The following is a 19,907-nucleotide window of genomic DNA, read 5'->3' on the forward strand; positions in this document are numbered from 1 at the left end:
CAGCCATGCTGACTCTTCATCTACATTTAAGGGCCAGTCATGCTGACCCTCGTCTACATTTAAGGGCCAGCCATGCTGACTCTTCATCTACATTTAAGGGCCAGTCATGCTGACCCTCGTCTACATTTAAGGGCCAGTCATGCTGACCCTCGTCTACATTTAAGGGCCAGCCATGCTGACTCTTCGTCTACATTTAAGGGCCAGTCATGCTGACTCTTCGTCTACATTTAAGGGCCAGCCATGCTGACCCTCGTCTACATTTAAGGGCCAGCCATGCTGACTCTTCGTCTACATTTAAGGGCCAGCCATGCTGACTCTTCGTCTACATTTAAGGGCCAGTCATGCTGACACGTTGTCTACATTTAAGGGCCAGCCATGCTGACCCTCGTCTACATTTAAGGGCCAGCCATGCTGACCCTCGTCTACATTTAAGGGCCAGCCATGCTGACTCTTCATCTACATTTGCTGGCCAGCCATGCTGACTCTTCATCTACATTTAAGGGCCAGCCATGCTGACTCTTCATCTACATTTAAGGGCCAGCCATGCTGACTCTTCGTCTACATTTAAGGGCCAGCCATGCTGTCGTCTACATTTGACCCTCATCTACATTTAAGGGCCAGCCATGCTGACTCTTCATCTACATTTAAGGGCCAGCCATGCTGACCCTCGTCTACATTTAAGGGCCAGCCATGCTGACTCTTCATCTACATTTAAGGGCCAGTCATGCTGACCCTCGTCTACATTTAAGGGCCAGCCATGCTGACTCTTCATCTACATTTAAGGGCCAGCCATGCTGACTCTTCATCTACATTTAAGTGCCAGCCATGCTGACCCTTCATCTACATTTAAGGGCCAGTCATGCTGACCCTCGTCTACATTTAAGGGCCAGCCATGCTGACTCTTCATCTACATTTAAGGGCCAGTCATGCTGACCCTCGTCTACATTTAAGGGCCAGCCATGCTGACTCTTCATCTACATTTAAGGGCCAGCCATGCTGACCCTCGTCTACATTTAAGGGCCAGCCATGCTGACTCTTCATCTACATTTAAGGGCCAGCCATGCTGACTCTTCATCTACATTTAAGGGCCAGTCATGCTGACCCTCGTCTACATTTAAGGGCCAGCCATGCTGACTCTTCATCTACATTTAAGGGCCAGCCATGCTGACCCTCGTCTACATTTAAGGGCCAGCCATGCTGACTCTTCATCTACATTTAAGGGCCAGCCATGCTGACTCTTCATCTACATTTAAGGGCCAGCCATGCTGACTCTTCATCTACATTTAAGGGCCAGCCATGCTGACTCTTCATCTACATTTAAGGGCCAGTCATGCTGACCCTCGTCTACATTTAAGGGCCAGCCATGCTGACTCTTCATCTACATTTAAGGGCCAGCCATGCTGACCCTCGTCTACATTTAAGGGCCAGCCATGCTGACTCTTCATCTACATTTAAGGGCCAGTCATGCTGACCCTCGTCTACATTTAAGGGCCAGCCATGCTGACTCTTCATCTACATTTAAGGGCCAGCCATGCTGACTCTTCATCTACATTTAAGTGCCAGCCATGCTGACCCTTCATCTACATTTAAGGGCCAGTCATGCTGACCCTCGTCTACATTTAAGGGCCAGCCATGCTGACTCTTCATCTACATTTAAGGGCCAGCCATGCTGACTCTTCATCTACATTTAAGGGCCAGCCATGCTGACTCTTCATCTACATTTAAGGGCCAGTCATGCTGACCCTCGTCTACATTTAAGGGCCAGCCATGCTGACTCTTCATCTACATTTAAGGGCCAGCCATGCTGACCCTCGTCTACATTTAAGGGCCAGTCATGCTGACTCTTCATCTACATTTAAGGGCCAGCCATGCTGACTCTTCATCTACATTTAAGGGCCAGTCATGCTGACCCTCGTCTACATTTAAGGGCCAGCCATGCTGACTCTTCATCTACATTTAAGGGCCAGCCATGCTGACCCTCGTCTACATTTAAGGGCCAGCCATGCTGACTCTTCATCTACATTTAAGGGCCAGCCATGCTGACTCTTCATCTACATTTAAGGGCCAGCCATGCTGACTCTTCATCTACATTTAAGGGCCAGCCATGCTGACTCTTCATCTACATTTAAGGGCCAGTCATGCTGACCCTCGTCTACATTTAAGGGCCAGCCATGCTGACTCTTCATCTACATTTAAGGGCCAGCCATGCTGACCCTCGTCTACATTTAAGGGCCAGCCATGCTGACTCTTCATCTACATTTAAGGGCCAGTCATGCTGACCCTCGTCTACATTTAAGGGCCAGCCATGCTGACTCTTCATCTACATTTAAGGGCCAGCCATGCTGACTCTTCATCTACATTTAAGTGCCAGCCATGCTGACCCTTCATCTACATTTAAGGGCCAGTCATGCTGACCCTCGTCTACATTTAAGGGCCAGCCATGCTGACTCTTCATCTACATTTAAGGGCCAGCCATGCTGACTCTTCATCTACATTTAAGGGCCAGCCATGCTGACTCTTCATCTACATTTAAGGGCCAGTCATGCTGACCCTCGTCTACATTTAAGGGCCAGCCATGCTGACTCTTCATCTACATTTAAGGGCCAGCCATGCTGACCCTCGTCTACATTTAAGGGCCAGCCATGCTGACTCTTCATCTACATTTAAGGGCCAGCCATGCTGACTCTTCATCTACATTTAAGGGCCAGCCATGCTGACTCTTCATCTACATTTAAGGGCCAGCCATGCTGACTCTTCATCTACATTTAAGGGCCAGTCATGCTGACCCTCGTCTACATTTAAGGGCCAGCCATGCTGACTCTTCATCTACATTTAAGGGCCAGCCATGCTGACCCTCGTCTACATTTAAGGGCCAGCCATGCTGACTCTTCATCTACATTTAAGGGCCAGTCATGCTGACCCTCGTCTACATTTAAGGGCCAGCCATGCTGACTCTTCATCTACATTTAAGGGCCAGCCATGCTGACTCTTCATCTACATTTAAGTGCCAGCCATGCTGACCCTTCATCTACATTTAAGGGCCAGTCATGCTGACCCTCGTCTACATTTAAGGGCCAGCCATGCTGACTCTTCATCTACATTTAAGGGCCAGCCATGCTGACTCTTCATCTACATTTAAGGGCCAGCCATGCTGACTCTTCATCTACATTTAAGGGCCAGTCATGCTGACCCTCGTCTACATTTAAGGGCCAGTCATGCTGACCCTCGTCTACATTTAAGGGCCAGCCATGCTGACTCTTCATCTACATTTAAGGGCCAGCCATGCTGACTCTTCATCTACATTTAAGGGCCAGTCATGCTGACCCTCGTCTACATTTAAGGGCCAGTCATGCTGACCCTCGTCTACATTTAAGGGCCAGCCATGCTGCCCCTCGTCTACATTTAAGGGCCAGCCATGCTGACTCTTCATCTACATTTAAGGGCCAGTCATGCTGACCCTCGTCTACATTTAAGGGCCAGCCATGCTGACCCTCGTCTACATTTAAGGGCCAGCCATGCTGACTCTTCATCTACATTTAAGGGCCAGTCATGCTGACCCTCGTCTACATTTAAGGGCCAGTCATGCTGACCCTCGTCTACATTTAAGGGCCAGCCATGCTGACCCTCGTCTACATTTAAGGGCCAGCCATGCTGACTCTTCGTCTACATTTAAGGGCCAGTCATGCTGACTCTTCATCTACATTTAAGGGCCAGCCATGCTGACTCTTCATCTACATTTAAGGGCCAGCCATGCTGACCCTCGTCTACATTTAAGGGCCAGCCATGCTGACCCTTCATCTACATTTAAGGGCCAGCCATGCTGACCCTTCATCTACATTTAAGGGCCAGCCATGCTGACCCTTCATCTACATTTAAGGGCCAGTCATGCTGACCCTCGTCTACATTTAAGGGCCAGCCATGCTGCCCTGTTCAGGACCAATTGGTACTAACGACTTCCCACTGCAAAACTTAACAAGGAGCTGCAGTCAGTTTCAGAATGAGTGGCAAGAAATACTTTTCCCTGATTGCAGCACTTTGTTAAGTGTTTCAGTGATTTCACTCACAGTAATAGCTGACGTGTTGAGTCATCCACATACATAGACAGACTGGCTTTACTCAGAGCCAGTGGCATGGCATTAGTAAAGATTGAAAAAAGTAATGGGTCTTGACAGCTGCCCTGTGAATTCCTGATTCTACCTGGATTATGTTGGAGAGGCTTCCATTAAAGAACACCATCTGTGTACTGTTAGACAGGTAACTCTTTATCCACAATATAGCAGGGGGCGTAAAGCCATAACACATACGTTTTTCCAGCAGCAGACTATGATCAATAATGTCAAAAGCCGCACTGAATTCTAACAAAACAGGCCCCACATTGTTTTTATGATCAATTTCTCTTAGCCAGTCTTCAGTCATTTGTGTAAGTGCTGTGCTTCTTGAATGTCCTTCCTATAAGCATGCTGAAACCCTGCTGTCAATTTGTTTACTGTGTGTGTGTGTGTGTGTGTGTGTGTGTGTGTGTGTGTGTGTGTGTGTGTGTGTGTGTGTGTGTGTGTGTGTGTGTGTGTGTGTGTGTGTGTGTGTGTGTGTGTGTGTGTGTGTGTGTGTGTGTGTGTGTGTGTCTAGGTGGCGAGCAAGCGTGCCGGCAGGCCTCTCCCCTCTTGTGATGGTGGTGATGATGCAGAGGGTGGGGGGGCGGAGCTACAGAAGCAGAACAGGAAGTTGATAGAATGGGCCATGACAGGCTTCCTGCCCAGCGGACCTCCGAGTCTGGACCCCCCTGATGGTACACACACACACACACACACACACACACACACACACACACACACACACACACACACACACACACACACACACACACACACACACACACACACACACACACACACACACACACACACACACACACACACAAGTAAGTGTTTCCTGTTGTTTGACCCCACCCCCCAGAGGAGAGACACCCATATAAGGACGTGTATCCTGAGATGTGGGTGGAGCCAGAGGAAGCTTACACCCCGCCCCCTCCGACCAAGAGGCCCCGCAAGAACGTTGCTGAGAAACCCAAGATCAGAGAAGTCATCGATGAGGGGACTAGAGGTAAACACACACATGCCAAAGTCTCTACTCAGTCCTACTCTTTGGCATATAAAGTTGTAATAGTAGACAACATCAACCTGTTTTAGAGACTGACAGACAGGGTCTCATAGGGCTCCAGTCCCAGCAACATCAACCTGTTTTAGAGACTGACAGACAGGGTCTCGTAGGGCTCCAGTCCCAGCAACATCACCCTGTTTTAGAGACTGACAGACAGGGTCTCGTAGGGCTCCAGTCCCAGCAACATCAACCTGTTTTAGAGACTGACAGACAGGGTCTCGTAGGGCTCCAGTCCCAGCAACATCAAACTGTTTTAGAGACTGACAGACATGGTCTCATAGGGCTCCAGTCCCAGCAACATCAACCTGTTTTAGAGACTGACAGACAGGGTCTCGTAGGGCTCCAGTCCCAGCAACATCAACCTGTTTTAGAGACTGACAGACAGGGTCTCGTAGGGCTCCAGTCCCAGCAACATCAACCTATTTTAGAGACTGACAGACAGGGTCTCGTAGGGATCCAGTCCCAGCAACATCAACCTGTTTTAGAGACTGACAGACAGGGTCTCGTAGGGCTCCAGTCCTCCCTGTCAGAAAAACCAACAGAGAACTTGGACAGCATATCACCTGTAGAAATGGTGCTATGGTTATTGTGAGTGATCTAATTTATGTTCATTTAACTTTGTCTTTCTGGTGAGTTCATACAAACTGTTATCTGCTACTGATAGACTGAAGACTGTCAGAAAACATGGTTGGAACGTTAATCATTTGGTTTTCTATTCCATTGGTTACCTCGAGAAAGATGCCCCAGGGGCAGAGTGGCCCACACGCATTGAATATGGTTCTTTAAATGTTAGAGCAATCACTAGTAAAACCTTTCTTGTGAATGACCTCATTACTGAGCGTGAAGTTGATTGGATGTTTCTCATCAGAAAAGGGGAAAAGGGTGGAGGGACAGCCTCTATTTACACTAATGCTCTCAGCTGTAAGGACATTTCATTTTGCGACTTTGGGCCTTTTGAGCATCATGCTATACTGTTTAAATGTGAGCCACCAGTGCTGGCCATAACCCTGTGTAGGCCACCACAGCACTGCCCCTCTTGCTTTTCTGATTTATCTAAACTATTGTTGTAACGGCATTCCTCCTCCTCTTCTCATGTTGACAAAGAGACTGACTCCAAGACCATTGAATTTATGAATCTTTTGAGCTCTATGGACTTTATCCAACATGTTACTGGGCCCACCCTTAACCACAGCCATGTTCTGGACCTGATTATTGCCAAGGGTTTTCTACTGGGCCCACCCATAACCACAGCCATACTCTGGTCCTGGTTATTACCAAGGGGCTTTCTACTGGGCCCACCCATAACCACAGCCATACTCTGGACCTGGTTATTACCAATGGGATTTCTACTAGGCCCACCCATAACCACAGCCATGTTCTGGACCTGGTTATTACCAAGGGGATTTCTAATGGGCCCACCAATAACCACAGCCATACTCTGGACCTGGTTATTACCAAGGGGCTTTCTACTGGGCCCACCCATAACCACAGCCATACTCTGGACCTGGTTATTACCAAGGGGCTTTCTACTGGGCCCACCCATAACCACAGCCATACTCTGGACCTGGTTATTACCAAGGGGCTTTCTACTGGGCCCACCCATAACCACAGCCATACTCTGGACCTGGTTATTACCAAGGGGCTTTCTACTGGGCCCACCCATAACCACAGCCATACTCTGGACCTGGTTATTACCAAGGGGCTTTCTACTGGGCCCACCCATAACCACATCCATACTCTGGACCTGGTTATTACCAAGGGGATTTCTAATGGGCCCACCCATAACCACAGCCATACTCTGGACCTGGTTATTACCTAGGGGCTTTCTACGGGGCCCACCCATAACCACAGCCATACTCTGGACCTGGTTATTACCAAGGGTCGTAGTACTGTGTTCATCATTGATGTCCAAATAGCTTCTTTTCTTTTGGTAAACAAATCCAAACGCGCGTTCAGGTCCAGGCGAACGTCGGACGAAATTTTCAAAAAGTTATATTACAGCCCGCAGAAACTTGTCAAACTAAGTATAGAATCAATCTTTAGAGGCATGTCTAGAGAACCTGAGGGGACCAAGAGACATGTCCAGAGAACCTGAGGGGACCAAGAGACATGTCCAGAGAACCTGAGGGGACCAAGAGACATGTCCAGAGAACCTGAGGGGACCAAGAGACATGTCCAGAGAACCTGAGGGGACCAAGAGACATGTCCAGAGAACCTGAGGGGACCAAGAGGCATGTCCAGAGAACCTGAGGGGACCAAGAGACATGTCCAGAGAACCTGAGGGGACCAAGAGACATGTCCAGAGAACCTGAGGGGACCAAGAGACATGTCCAGAGAACCTGAGGGGACCAAGAGACATGTCCAGAGAACCTGAGGGGACCAAGAGACATGTCCAGAGAACCTGAGGGGACCAAGAGGCATGTCCAGAGAACCTGAGGACCGAAACTAAATTTAAAAGAGATCTTAAAACACACCTTTTTAGCTTTGCTTTTACTCAGGGGGCTTTTTTTGTAGTAAATATTTCAGCTTTTAGTTTGCTGTGTTTTGTTCGTTTTTTCCTGTTAAGGACATTGCGTTACATTCCATGTCTGAAATGAGCTGTATAAATAAAGCTAGATTTGATGTCATTGGCTACTCACGACAGTCACAGATAATCTTTAATGAGACGCAATCTGAAGGCTACTGATCACTTCTTTGAGCAGTCCCAGGCGTCCCAATGTTTGATTTGAACAAGTTTTGAGAATAGTGATCAGCAATAGCCAATGAGAGGAGGAGAAGATGCCAGTGATATGATTACGTTGTTTCGCATCACCCAGAATGTGTAGACTCTGGAGCAGGAGCCGTGACTACTAATAGTATGCATTTTTACTTGCCTTTAACCAAAGCCAAAGTGTGAAATCATTACAGCTCTGAAGTTCACAAGTAACGTTATTCAATTAAAAAATGTCACCTCTGTATGGCAATTGTGAATGTCTGACTGAAAACGTTTATAAGGCTGCTTTGAGCCACAGCTCATTGTAGCTACGTTAATAATCGAATAACATCATCACATCATTGTTTTCGCAAGACATCATGGTGGTATGGAGAATCAAGTGAAGAATCTTGTAATGTGTGACCCCGTCTGTGCCAGATCGTTTAGTGTGAGCAACACTACATTGACAAGACAAAAAAACGACAGGCAAGACAGTGAGAGGCACAGCGATGTTAGGATTTTGAAAGTTGTGTAGTGTACACTCTGCATAAGGTTTTGTTGTGTTTCAGAGAGACTCATCCAAGAGATCAGACAGAAGACCAGGAACATGGAAGGTAAACATCTCTATCTCTACTGAAGTTCTACAATCTCCATCCTAGTTCTACTCTAGTTCTACTGTCTCTACTCTAGTTCTACTGTCTCTACTCTAGGTCTACCAACTCTACTCTAGGTCTACCAACTCTACTGTAGTTCTACTGTCTCTACTCTAGTTCTACTGCCTCTGCTCTAGTTCTACTAACTCTACTCTAGTTCTACTGTCTCTACTCTAGTTCTACTAACTCTACTCTAGTTCTACTGTCTCTACTCTGGTTCTACCAACTCTACTCTAGGTCTACTATCTCTACTCTAGGTATACCAACTCTACTCTAGTTCTACTATCTCTACTGTAGTTCTATTATCTCTACTGTAGTTCTATTATTTCCACTTCTTGCTAACATTTTATGACTTCTGTGTGTGTGTGTGTGTGTGTGTGTGTGTGTGTGTGTGTGTGTGTGTGTGTGTGTGTGTGTGTGTGTGTGTGTGTGTGTGTGTGTGTGTGTGTGTGTGTGTGTGTGTGTGTGTGTGTTTGTGTGTGTGTGTGTGTGTGTGTAGATATCTGTATCTCCTGTGGAAGCCTCAACGTCTCTCTGGAACACCCTCTCTTCATCGGAGCCATGTGTCAGAGCTGCAAGGTAAACAGACCCGCCCTCTGTAAGAGTTTGTATTGTTCTAAGCTGTTCCTGGAGTTTAAAAGTGTGTGGGTGTGTGTAGAACTTTTCCTGGAGTTTAAAGGTGTGTGGGTGTGTGTAGAACTTTTCCTGGAGTTTAAAGGTGTGTGGGTGTGTGTAGAACTTTTCCTGGAGTTTAAAGGTGTGTGGGTGTGTGTAGAACTTTTCCTGGAGTTTAAAGGTGTGTGGGTGTGTGTAGAACTGTTCCTGGAGTTTAAAGGTGTGTGGGTGTGTGTAGAACTGTTCCTGGAGTTGAAAGGTGTGTGGGTGTGTGTAGAACTGTTCCTGGAGTTTAAAGGTGTGTGGGTGTGTGTAGAACTGTTCCTGGAGTTTAAAGGTGTGTGGGTGTGTGTAGAACTGTTTCTTGGAGTGTGCGTACCAATACGATGATGATGGATACCAGTCGTACTGCACTATCTGCTGTGGAGGACGGGAGGTCTTGATGTGTGGAAACAACAACTGCTGCAGGTCAGCGCATACACACACACATACTTGACTATTTCTACTATATATACTCTAGTTCAACTATATTCTAGTTCTACAATCTCTACTGTAGTTCTACTGTCTCTATCGTAATTATCTGTTCTCTAGTTCTAGTGTCTACTGTAGTTCTACTATATTTACTGTAGTTCTACTATCACTACTGTAGTTATACTATCTCTACTGTAGTTATACTATATTTACTGTAGTTATACTATATTTAGTGTAGTTCTACTATCTCTACTGTAGTTATACTATATTTACTGTAGTTATACTATATTTAGTGTTGTTCTACTATCTCTACTGTAGTTATACTATAGTTACTGTAGTTATACTATATTTAGTGTAGTTCTACTATCTCTACTGTAGTTCTGTCTCTACCGTAATTATCTGTTCTCTAGTTCTAGTGTCTACTGTAGTTATACTATATTTACTGTAGTTCTACTATCTCTACTGTAGTTCTGTCTCTACCGTAATTATCTGTTCTCTAGTTCTAGTGTCTACTGTAGTTATACTATATTTAGTGTAGTTCTACTATCTCTACTGTAGTTCTGTCTCTACCGTAATTATCTGTTCTCTAGTTCTAGTGTCTACTGTAGTTATACTATATTTAGTGTAGTTCTACTATCTCTACTGTAGTTCTGTCTCTACCGTAATTATCTGTTCTCTAGTTCTAGTGTCTACTGTAGTTATACTATATTTACTGTACTATTATCTCTACTGTAGTTATACTATATTTACTGTACTATTATCTCTACTGTAGTTATACTATATTTACTGTACTATTATCTCTACTGTAGTTATACTATATTTACTGTACTATTATCTCTACTGTAGTTATACTATATTTACTGTAGTTCTACTATCTCTACTGTAGTTATACTATATTTACTGTAGTTCTACTATCTCTACTGTAGTTATACTATATTTACTGTACTATTATCTCTACTGTAGTTATACTATATTTACTGTACTATTATCTCTACTGTAGTTATACTATATTTACTGTACTATTATCTCTACTGTAGTTATACTATATTTACTGTACTATTATCTCTACTGTAGTTATACTATATTTACTGTAGTTCTACTATCTCTACTGTAGTTATACTATATTTACTGTACTATTATCTCTACTGTAGTTATACTATATTTACTGTAGTTCTACTATCTCTACTGTAGTTATACTATATTTACTGTACTATTATCTCTACTGTAGTTATACTATATTTACTGTGTACTATTATCTCTACTGTAGTTATACTATATTTACTGTACTATTATCTCTACTGTAGTTATACTATATTTACTGTACTATTATCTCTACTGTAGTTATACTATATTTACTGTACTATTATCTCTACTGTAGTTATACTATATTTACTGTACTATTATCTCTACTGTAGTTATACTATATTTACTGTACTATTATCTCTACTGTAGTTATACTATATTTACTGTACTATTATCTCTACTGTAGTTATACTATATTTACTGTACTATTATCTCTACTGTAGTTATACTATATTTACTGTACTATTATCTCTACTGTAGTTATACTATATTTACTGTACTATTATCTCTACTGTAGTTATACTATATTTACTGTACTATTATCTCTACTGTAGTTATACTATATTTACTGTACTATTATCTCTACTGTAGTTATACTATATTTACTGTACTATTATCTCTACTGTAGTTATACTATATTTACTGTACTATTATCTCTACTGTAGTTATACTATATTTACTGTACTATTATCTCTACTGTAGTTATACTATATTTACTGTAGTTATACTATATTTACTGTAGTTCTACTATCTCTACTCTAGTTCTGTCTCTACTCTAGTTATACTATGATTTACTGTAGTTCTACTATATTTAATGTAGTTCTACTATATTTAATGTAGTTCTACTATCTATACTGTAGTTATAATATATTTACTGTAGTTCTATCTCTACTCCAGTTATACTATATGTAGTGTAGTTCTACTATATGTAGTGTAGTTCTACTATATTTAGTGTAGTTCTATCTCTAGGGGGCTTTACTATTCTTAGGTAGTGGAATGAATTTTGCTTCCCTCCAAGTCTAAGGGCACACTTTCTAGTATGCTTAGATTGTGGCAAATAAGAGTGGCAATATCGTCCTCTAGTTTCCTCAGTAATGTTCCATCCAAGTTGTCCGATTCAGGTGGCTTGTCATTGTTGATAGACAATAATTATTTCCCCTCTTCCACATTCACTTTTCATAAATCAAAAGCTCCAATGCTTTTGACACTATCATTCATCTTTGTTTCAGAGTATAGTTTCTTCTTTTTATTCAGTTCAGTCATATGATTTCTCAATTTGCCAATCGGTTGTGCAGCCAAACTTATTTGACATTCCTTTTGCTTCATCTTTCTCAATCATACAATTTGCGACCGACCGGCTCGATCTTATGTAGCAACATTTGAAATTGTGTTTTTTACATTGGATAAAAGTAGAGACTCATAGCTAGAAAATTGTATATTATACACTACAGTTGAGGAACAATGGGAAAATAATTATGCTTTGAAAGATGAACTTGTAACCTCGCTTTTGAGAAATTGGCCCTTGAAATGTTTTCGTACACCTACTGGAGAACTCTTCTTTGTCTACACCTGTTACCTCGTGGAGGGAGTGCAACACCCTGCTACACTCAACTCCCTGTGGAGTGAAAGAGGTATGTGATTGTAGGTGCAAGTAAGGATGACAGAGGCAGAGAATATTACCGTTTACAGGGAATTTATTTCCTTAACACGGTAATGTGGGGAAAAGGGTTGGACGGAACCAAAGCAAAGAAAGTACAATTTAAAGAGCCCCCTCTCCTACCTTAACCTGCCTACCCACTACTTACCTATTCTTAACGCCACATGTTGCGCTAATCAAAATACAGGGGGTGATCCGCCCAGGTCTTACCTAGTGTGCATAGACAGCGTACATACTACAGGCATATGCATGCCCCAGGCCTCTTGCCTAAACACAGGTGCCTTCCCCTTCCCCCCTGGGAACAATACCAGAATAATTACTAACGTAAAGTGAACAATATCAATAATCACAAACACAGTCCTTTTTGCATACACATACCTCAGCAGGACCGGGCTACAAAATAATTGACAAAAACTGTCTCTGAGCAACGACCAACACAGGACATCAAAAAAGCTCTCTCTGAGCAACAAAGGAACACTAGCTTTTATCCAGCTGCAGAAGGAGTTTGTAATTGCCGACAGCTGTATCCCCTGACGAGAAGGCGGGATCAGACCTCCAATCTGCAATTGGGCTGACCAATCAGCTACTTGGGGGAATCCAGGAAGCCATTTCCTGAAATATATACACATACAGTACATACAAACCCACAACAACACAGTAACTAGGGAACCCACCCCAAAACATGGAAACTTCCAGTTTGCAATAACAATACCCAACACGTTCGCAGAACCCTTCACATAGTGAATCTGTATATTGTATCCTTGTACAATCAGAGCCCACCACATAAGGTGGCGGTTCTGATTGTACATCTGCTTTAGAAACACCAAAGTATTATGATCCGTGAAGACCAGTACAGGCAAGGCACTGGAGCAAACATATACCTCAAACTGTAAAGCTGGCAATAAAGTGTCTCTTGTTCAATTGTGGAGTATCTTGACTGACATGAGTTGAACTTACGGGAGAAGAAACTGACAAGAGAACCGCACCCACCCCCGCTACTAGCATCTACCTACAACTTAAAAGATTTGTCAAAGTTGGGGGCGGAAAGCACTGGGGCACTACAAAGTAGCACTGTGGCGGACTCAAAAGCATAGTTACATTCCTGGGACCACTTAAATGGTACTTTGGGACTAAGCAGAGATATAAGGGGAGCTACTACCGTCGAGAATTTCTTACAGAATGTATGATAGTACCCTACCACCCCCAGGAATCTGCGCAATTGGAGGCGAGTCGTGGGAGCAGGAAAAGCAACAATTACTTCCACTTTACAGAAACTGGGAGCACTTGACCTCGTCCCACCTGCTTCCCTAAGTAATTCACAGTAGCCTTCCCAAACTCACACTTGGCCATATGGAGGGTTAAGGAATCATTCTCCAACCGCTGAAACACACTTTAAGGTGGCAAGATGATCAGACCAAGTAGACAAATAAATCACCACATCGTCAAGGTAAGCAGTACAATTTGGCACATCCGCAAACACAATGTTAACTGGCCGCTGAAAAGTAGCAGCTGCATTGCACATTCCAAAGGGCATCACAGTGTATTGTACAAAGTTAGCAGTTGTACCGAAAGCAGAGTGGTCAGAGGCACCTGCCAATAACCTTTTAGCAAATCTAACTTACTAACATAAGCAGCAGAGCCAATCCTATCAATGCAGTCATCTAAGTAGAAGAAAATAATCAGACTTTGTAAAGACATTTACGCGACGATAAGCGGGACGTACGGTCAGGAACAAGACACTGAGAACTCCAGGAGCTGGGTTTGGCCATGTCATTCTGTAATAAATAAGCTACCTCACTTTTCATTACCTCCCTTTTCTTTGCATTAACCCGGTACGTATGCTGACGTATAGGAGCAGTGTTCCCCACATCCACGTCATGTTCCAAGGAGAGACACCGTCTCCTCTCCTGAAGCCTCCCTCTTGTCATCTTTCAACAAGAAAATGTGTTTTCTCATTAAACCCTCCTTGACTAGCACCAAAAGCTCAGCCTTTAGGGCTTTCTCAGAGACGAAGAGTCCATAATGTTCAGCTATAGCGCGAAGGTCTACTTTATGCAACCCCTCCAAATGATCAACAGAGGGCACTTCAATATACTGGGAGATGGCTGAGGCAGCCATCTTGTACACAAGCAGCCTACTGAACACACAAACTAAACAAGTCATCCAAACTCCCAACCCACCATCACACCTCAATCACCAATCACAGAGAGCTCAGAGCAGCAGGGTCCGGTCACACCTCAATCACCAATCACAGAGAGCTCAGAGCAGCAGGGTCCGGTCACACCTCAATCACCAATCACAGAGAGCTCAGAGCAGCAGGGTCCGGTCACACCTCAATCACCAATCACAGAGAGCTCAGAGCAGCAGGGTCCGGTCACACCTCAATCACCAATCACAGAGAGCTCAGAGCAGCAGGGTCCGGTCACACCTCAATCACCAATCACAGAGAGCTCAGAGTAGCAGGGTCCGGTGGGCTTAATGATCCCGGATGAGCCCCCATTATGTTACTCCTCATGGAGGAGGGAACCTATCAACACCCATTCAGCATCGTTCACACCCACTTAAGCTTTGGCCCTACCCAGCTCTTTAAGGCTTGACATGTGAGACCATGTACTGAACAACCAAAGATTTCAAGTCTTAAGTCTGGTTTATACTATGGGTGTCACGTCTACTCACGCCTCCAGCGTTCAACATCGCTAGTCTACTAACCACCGGGCCTGGGATCCATCATTACACCTGCACGTCATCATCAGACACACCTGGACTCCATTACCTCACTTATTACCTCCCATATATCTGGCACCGCCTTACATTGCCTTGCAAAATTATTCATCCTCCTTGGCGTTTTTCCTATTTTTTTGCATTACAACCTGTAATTTGAATGGATTTTTATTTTGATTTCATGTAACTGACACAAAATAGTCCAAATTGGTGAAGTGAAGTGAAAAAAATAAAAAACAGAAAAGTGGTGCATGTATATGTATTCACCACCTCTGCTATGAGGCTCCTACAGAAGATCTGGTGCCACCAATTACCTTCAGAAGTTACATAAGTAGTTAGATTGCACACAGGTGGACTTTATTTAAGTGTCACATGATCTGTCACATGATCTCAGTATATATACACCTGTTCTGAAAGGCCACAGAGTCTGCAACACCACTAAGCAGGGGGCTCCACCAAGCAAAGGGGCACCATGAAGACCAAGGAGCTATCCAAACAGGTCAGGGACAAAGTTGTGAAGAAGGACAAATCAAAAATATCAGAAACTTTGAACATCCCACAGAGCATCATTAAATCCATTATTCAAAAATGGAAAGAATATGGCACCACAACAAACCTGCAAAGTGAGGGCTGTCTACCACAACTCATGGACTAGGCAAGGTGGGCCTTGATCAGAGAGGCAAGCAATAAAGAGACCAAAGATAATCCTGAAGGAGCTGCAAAGCTCCACAGCGGAGATTGGAGTATCTGTCCATAGGACCACTTTAAGCCGTACACGCCACAGAGCTGGGCTTTACGGAAGAGTGTCCAGAAAGAGCCATTGCTTAAAGAAAAAAATAATCAAACATGTTTGGTGTTTTCCAAAAGGCATCTGGGAGACTCCCCAAACATATGGAGGAAGGTACTCTGGTCAGATTAAACTAAAATTGAGCTTTTTTGGCCATCAAGGAAAATGATATGTCTGGCGCAAACCCAACACCTCTCATCACCTCGTACACCATCCCCATAGTGATGTCTTTCATCGGTAGCGACTGGGAAACTGGTCAGAATTGAACCTCTCTGGGACAGGCGGGACGCAAATGTCCCACTTGGCAAATTGCCAGGGGAAATGCAGAGCGCCAGATTCAAATAAAATACTATAAAATTCAAACTTTCATTAAATCACACATGTAAGATACCAAATTAAAGCTACACTCGTTGTGAATCCAGCAAACATGTCAGAATACAAAGAGGCTTCGTAAACAAAGATAGAATAGCATATTTCAACCCTGCAGGCACCACACAAAACACAGAAATAAAATATAAATCATGCCTTAACTTTGACGAGCTTCTTTCATTGGCACTTCAATATGTCCCATAAACATCACAAATGGTCATTTTGTTCGATTAATTCCGTCGATATATATCCAAAATATCAATTTATTTGGCGCGTATGATCCAGAAAAAAACAGCTTCCAATTTGAGAGTCACAACAAAATATCACGTCACAACAAAATATCTCAAAAGTTACCTGTAAACTTTGCCAAAACATTTCAAACTACTTTTGTAATACAACTTTAGGTATTTTTAAACGTTAATAATCGATCAAATTGAAGACGGGTCTATCTGTTTTCAATACAGGAGGATCACAAACTAACGCTACTTTTTTAGTCTTGCGCAACTCTCAAACAGTACACATAATGTTACCCTGTTCCAAGATGGCCGTACTTCTTCATTTCACAAAAGAATAACCTCAACCTATTTCCAAAGACTGGTGACATCAAGCGGTAGGAACTGCAAACAAGTGCCTTAGAAATCTAGTTCCCCAATAAAACCTTATTGAATTGACAGTGACCGCAACATTTTTTGTTCTGAATGGTTAGACCTCGGTGTTCTTCCTGCTACATAAATTCTGTTATACTCACAGACATGATTCAAACAGTTTTAGAAACTTCAGAGTGTTTTCTATCCAAATCTACTAATAATATGCATATCTTATATTCTTGGCATGAGTAGCAGGAAGTTGAAATTGGGCACGCTATTTATCCAAAAGTGAAAATGCTGCCCCCTATCCAAAAGAGGTTGTGGAATGATGGATGGCACTAAATACAGGGAAATTTTTGAGGGACACCAGTTTCAGTATTCCAGAGATTTGAGACTGGGACGGAGGTTCACCTTCCAGCAGGACAATGATCCTAAGCATACTGCTAAAGCAAAACAAATGTATTGAAATGGCCTAGTCAAAGCCCAGACCTCAATCTAATTGAGAATCTGTGGTATGACTTAAAGATTGCTGTACACCAGCGGAACCCATCCAACTTGAAGGACATGGAGCAGTTTTGCCTTGAAGAAAGGGCAATAATCCCAGTGGCCAGATGTGCCAAGCTTATAGAGACATGCCCCAAGAGACTTGCACCTAATAATTGCTGCAAAAGGTGGCTCTACAAAGTATTGACTTTTGGGGGGCGAGTAGTTATGCACGCTCATGGTTTCAGTTTTTTTTGTTATTTCTTGCTTGATTCACAATATAAATTATTTTGTATCTTCAAAGTGGAAGGCATGTTGTGTAAATCAAATGATACAAACCCCCCAAACATCCATTTTAATTTCAGGTTCTAAGGCAACAAAATAGGAAAAATGCCAAGGGGGTGAATACTTTCGCAAGCCGCCGTAGGTTCTGTCCCCAGTCAGTATTGTCGTCCCCAGTTGTGCAGAAGAGGCTCTTTGCAGTATGCAACGTGCCGAACATGTCCGGAGGACTAGTGGAGGATACTCTACAACCAGTCAACCCAGCGAGCCAGCACAATGGTCCATTCAGCAACCCACTCAGGTCAGCGATGCCCATTTGTCCCTCCCGGATAAATATGACGGTTCCCCATCTAAATTCTGTGGCTTCCTACTTCAGTGCTCCATCTACTTTACACACCAGATGGGAGCCCCCACCTCCGAGAGGTCCAAGGTTATAATGGGTGTGTTTGTAAACTCAATCTGGAGTGCGCTCTGGGCGTTCGTAAACTCAGATCATTGTTTGATTGTCCGTTCATCAATTCTGAGAGGTTCACTCTTGGAGTGTTCAGAGCGCACACTGGACGCCCTGACCTCACAACGGCAGTCAAGCACCAAGCTAACTGGCTAACATTGGCTAGCTTGCTAGCTACTTCCACACAAAAATGAGGGAACAGCTCACTCTGACCATTTTACTCACCCTAGCAGAGCTGGTTAGGCTGTTTTTGGTGACTGCAACTGTGCTGCTAGCAACAATTTAATTACGCTTTTTTTTACCAACTTTTTAAAATTATGCTTTTTTTTGTTGCCAACCGGCCATATTCAAGGGGTGTTGAGCGTTTGTAAATTTGTCAGTTATTCTGTGCTCTGGCACCCTCAGACGAGTGTTCCGAAATTGGAGTAGTGACATCATGAACAGTCTATGGAAATGGTTACTTGCATAGTGGAGTATTTTTTTAGACACATAGCTAGCTAAACAATGAACCATAATCCCAACTCATAATGTTACTACCCTGCATGAATCTGCAGGTAGCTAACCAAACAGGTTCAATTCAATGTTAGCTAGCTAGTTAACATTAGGCTATAACTAGCAATGCAAATGGCTCTGAGATATGAATAATATACACTGATCATACACATAACGTTAGCTAGTGAGCCTGCTAGTTTTCTTTCTGACAAAATTAGAAACGTGTAACTTTGGAAATGTAGCTTGCTAGACTATCTTATCTTGGGGAGGCAGGGTAGCCTAGTGGTTGGCGCGTTGGACTAGTAACCGGAAGGTTGCGAGTTCAAACCCCCGAGCTGTCAAGGTACAAATCTGTTGTTCTGCCCCTGAACAGGCATTTAACCCACTGTTCCTAGGCTGTCATTTTAACTGACTTGCCTAGTTAAATAAAGGTCAAATAAAATAAAATTACCCTTATACATGAATGGATGCTTCTCCCTCTCTGTCACGGATGTCATGGTTGCCTGAGATTGAAGATGTAAGCTGGAGACAAGTGTTTCATACAACAGCATGTGTGATCTCTTTTCGACTCCGTCTGCATATTTGCAATCAAACGGCAGAATTTTCTCCATCTCCTATCATTCTCAAACTGATTTCAAAACTCGGTTCTCCAGAAAGTGGAGAGCAACACCTTTTCAGTTCTACTACGTGATATATTTCAAACAGCTGCGTTAGAAAGGATTACCTATAGATACTGAGCAGCTCATATTATAGACAGAAGCATGCTACATGGCAGACCAATCCGAACTCATCTATCGGCATGTGCATTATCTCAGCCAATCATGGCTAGCGGGAAGGTTCCTGACTTTTTCTGTGGCTAAACCAACTAGGCTTGTAGTTTAACAATTTTATTCGTATTTACAGATGGCGTATAAGTTTGTTATTAAGGCACATGAAAGTTCACATTTTCCAGAATGCATTTCCTCCAAAAAAAGCATTTAGATAAAATAAAATAAAGTTTACTTATTGATTGATAAATAAATAAAAGTTCACATTCAAATGTCTTTCCTGTGAAGCACTACATGCATCTAGTTTCATTTACATTTACATTTAAGTCATTTAGCAGACGCTCTTATCCAGAGCGACTTACAAATTGGTGCATTCACCTTATGACATCCAGTGGAACAGTCACTTTACAATAGTGCATCTAAATCTTAAAAGGGGGGGGGGTGAGAGGGATTACTTATCCTATCCTAGGTATTCCTTAAAGAGGTGGGGTTTCAGGTGTCTCCTGAAATTACATTTTTTTTATTGAACAGTTTTTACATTTTCATAGTGATTATTAGTAACTGGAATAACAAATATTCTTTACATCATCAACATATGAATCACTATAAAATGTAATGTATGACCTCTTATACCCTATAT

At 43.2% G+C, this 19,907-nt stretch overlaps 1 protein-coding gene across 4 annotated transcripts in view; it reads left to right on the plus strand.

The window, feature by feature from the left end:
• Positions 1–19,907, plus strand: part of LOC123990447 (DNA (cytosine-5)-methyltransferase 3A-like) — a 95,854-nt gene that overhangs the window by 49,996 nt on the left and 25,951 nt on the right. For all 4 annotated transcript variants that reach the window (XM_046290981.1, XM_046290983.1, XM_046290982.1 and 1 more), the window contains 5 exons: positions 4,627–4,786; positions 4,954–5,100; positions 8,419–8,463; positions 9,002–9,081; positions 9,473–9,585. In XM_046290981.1, coding sequence (XP_046146937.1) covers positions 4,627–4,786; positions 4,954–5,100; positions 8,419–8,463; positions 9,002–9,081; positions 9,473–9,585 — 545 coding nt within the window. The remainder of the gene's footprint in view (positions 1–4,626; positions 4,787–4,953; positions 5,101–8,418; positions 8,464–9,001; positions 9,082–9,472; positions 9,586–19,907) is intronic.

Source organism: Oncorhynchus gorbuscha, linkage group LG12 (assembly GCF_021184085.1).
Source record: "Oncorhynchus gorbuscha isolate QuinsamMale2020 ecotype Even-year linkage group LG12, OgorEven_v1.0, whole genome shotgun sequence".
NCBI classification, from domain to species: domain Eukaryota; kingdom Metazoa; phylum Chordata; class Actinopteri; order Salmoniformes; family Salmonidae; genus Oncorhynchus; species Oncorhynchus gorbuscha.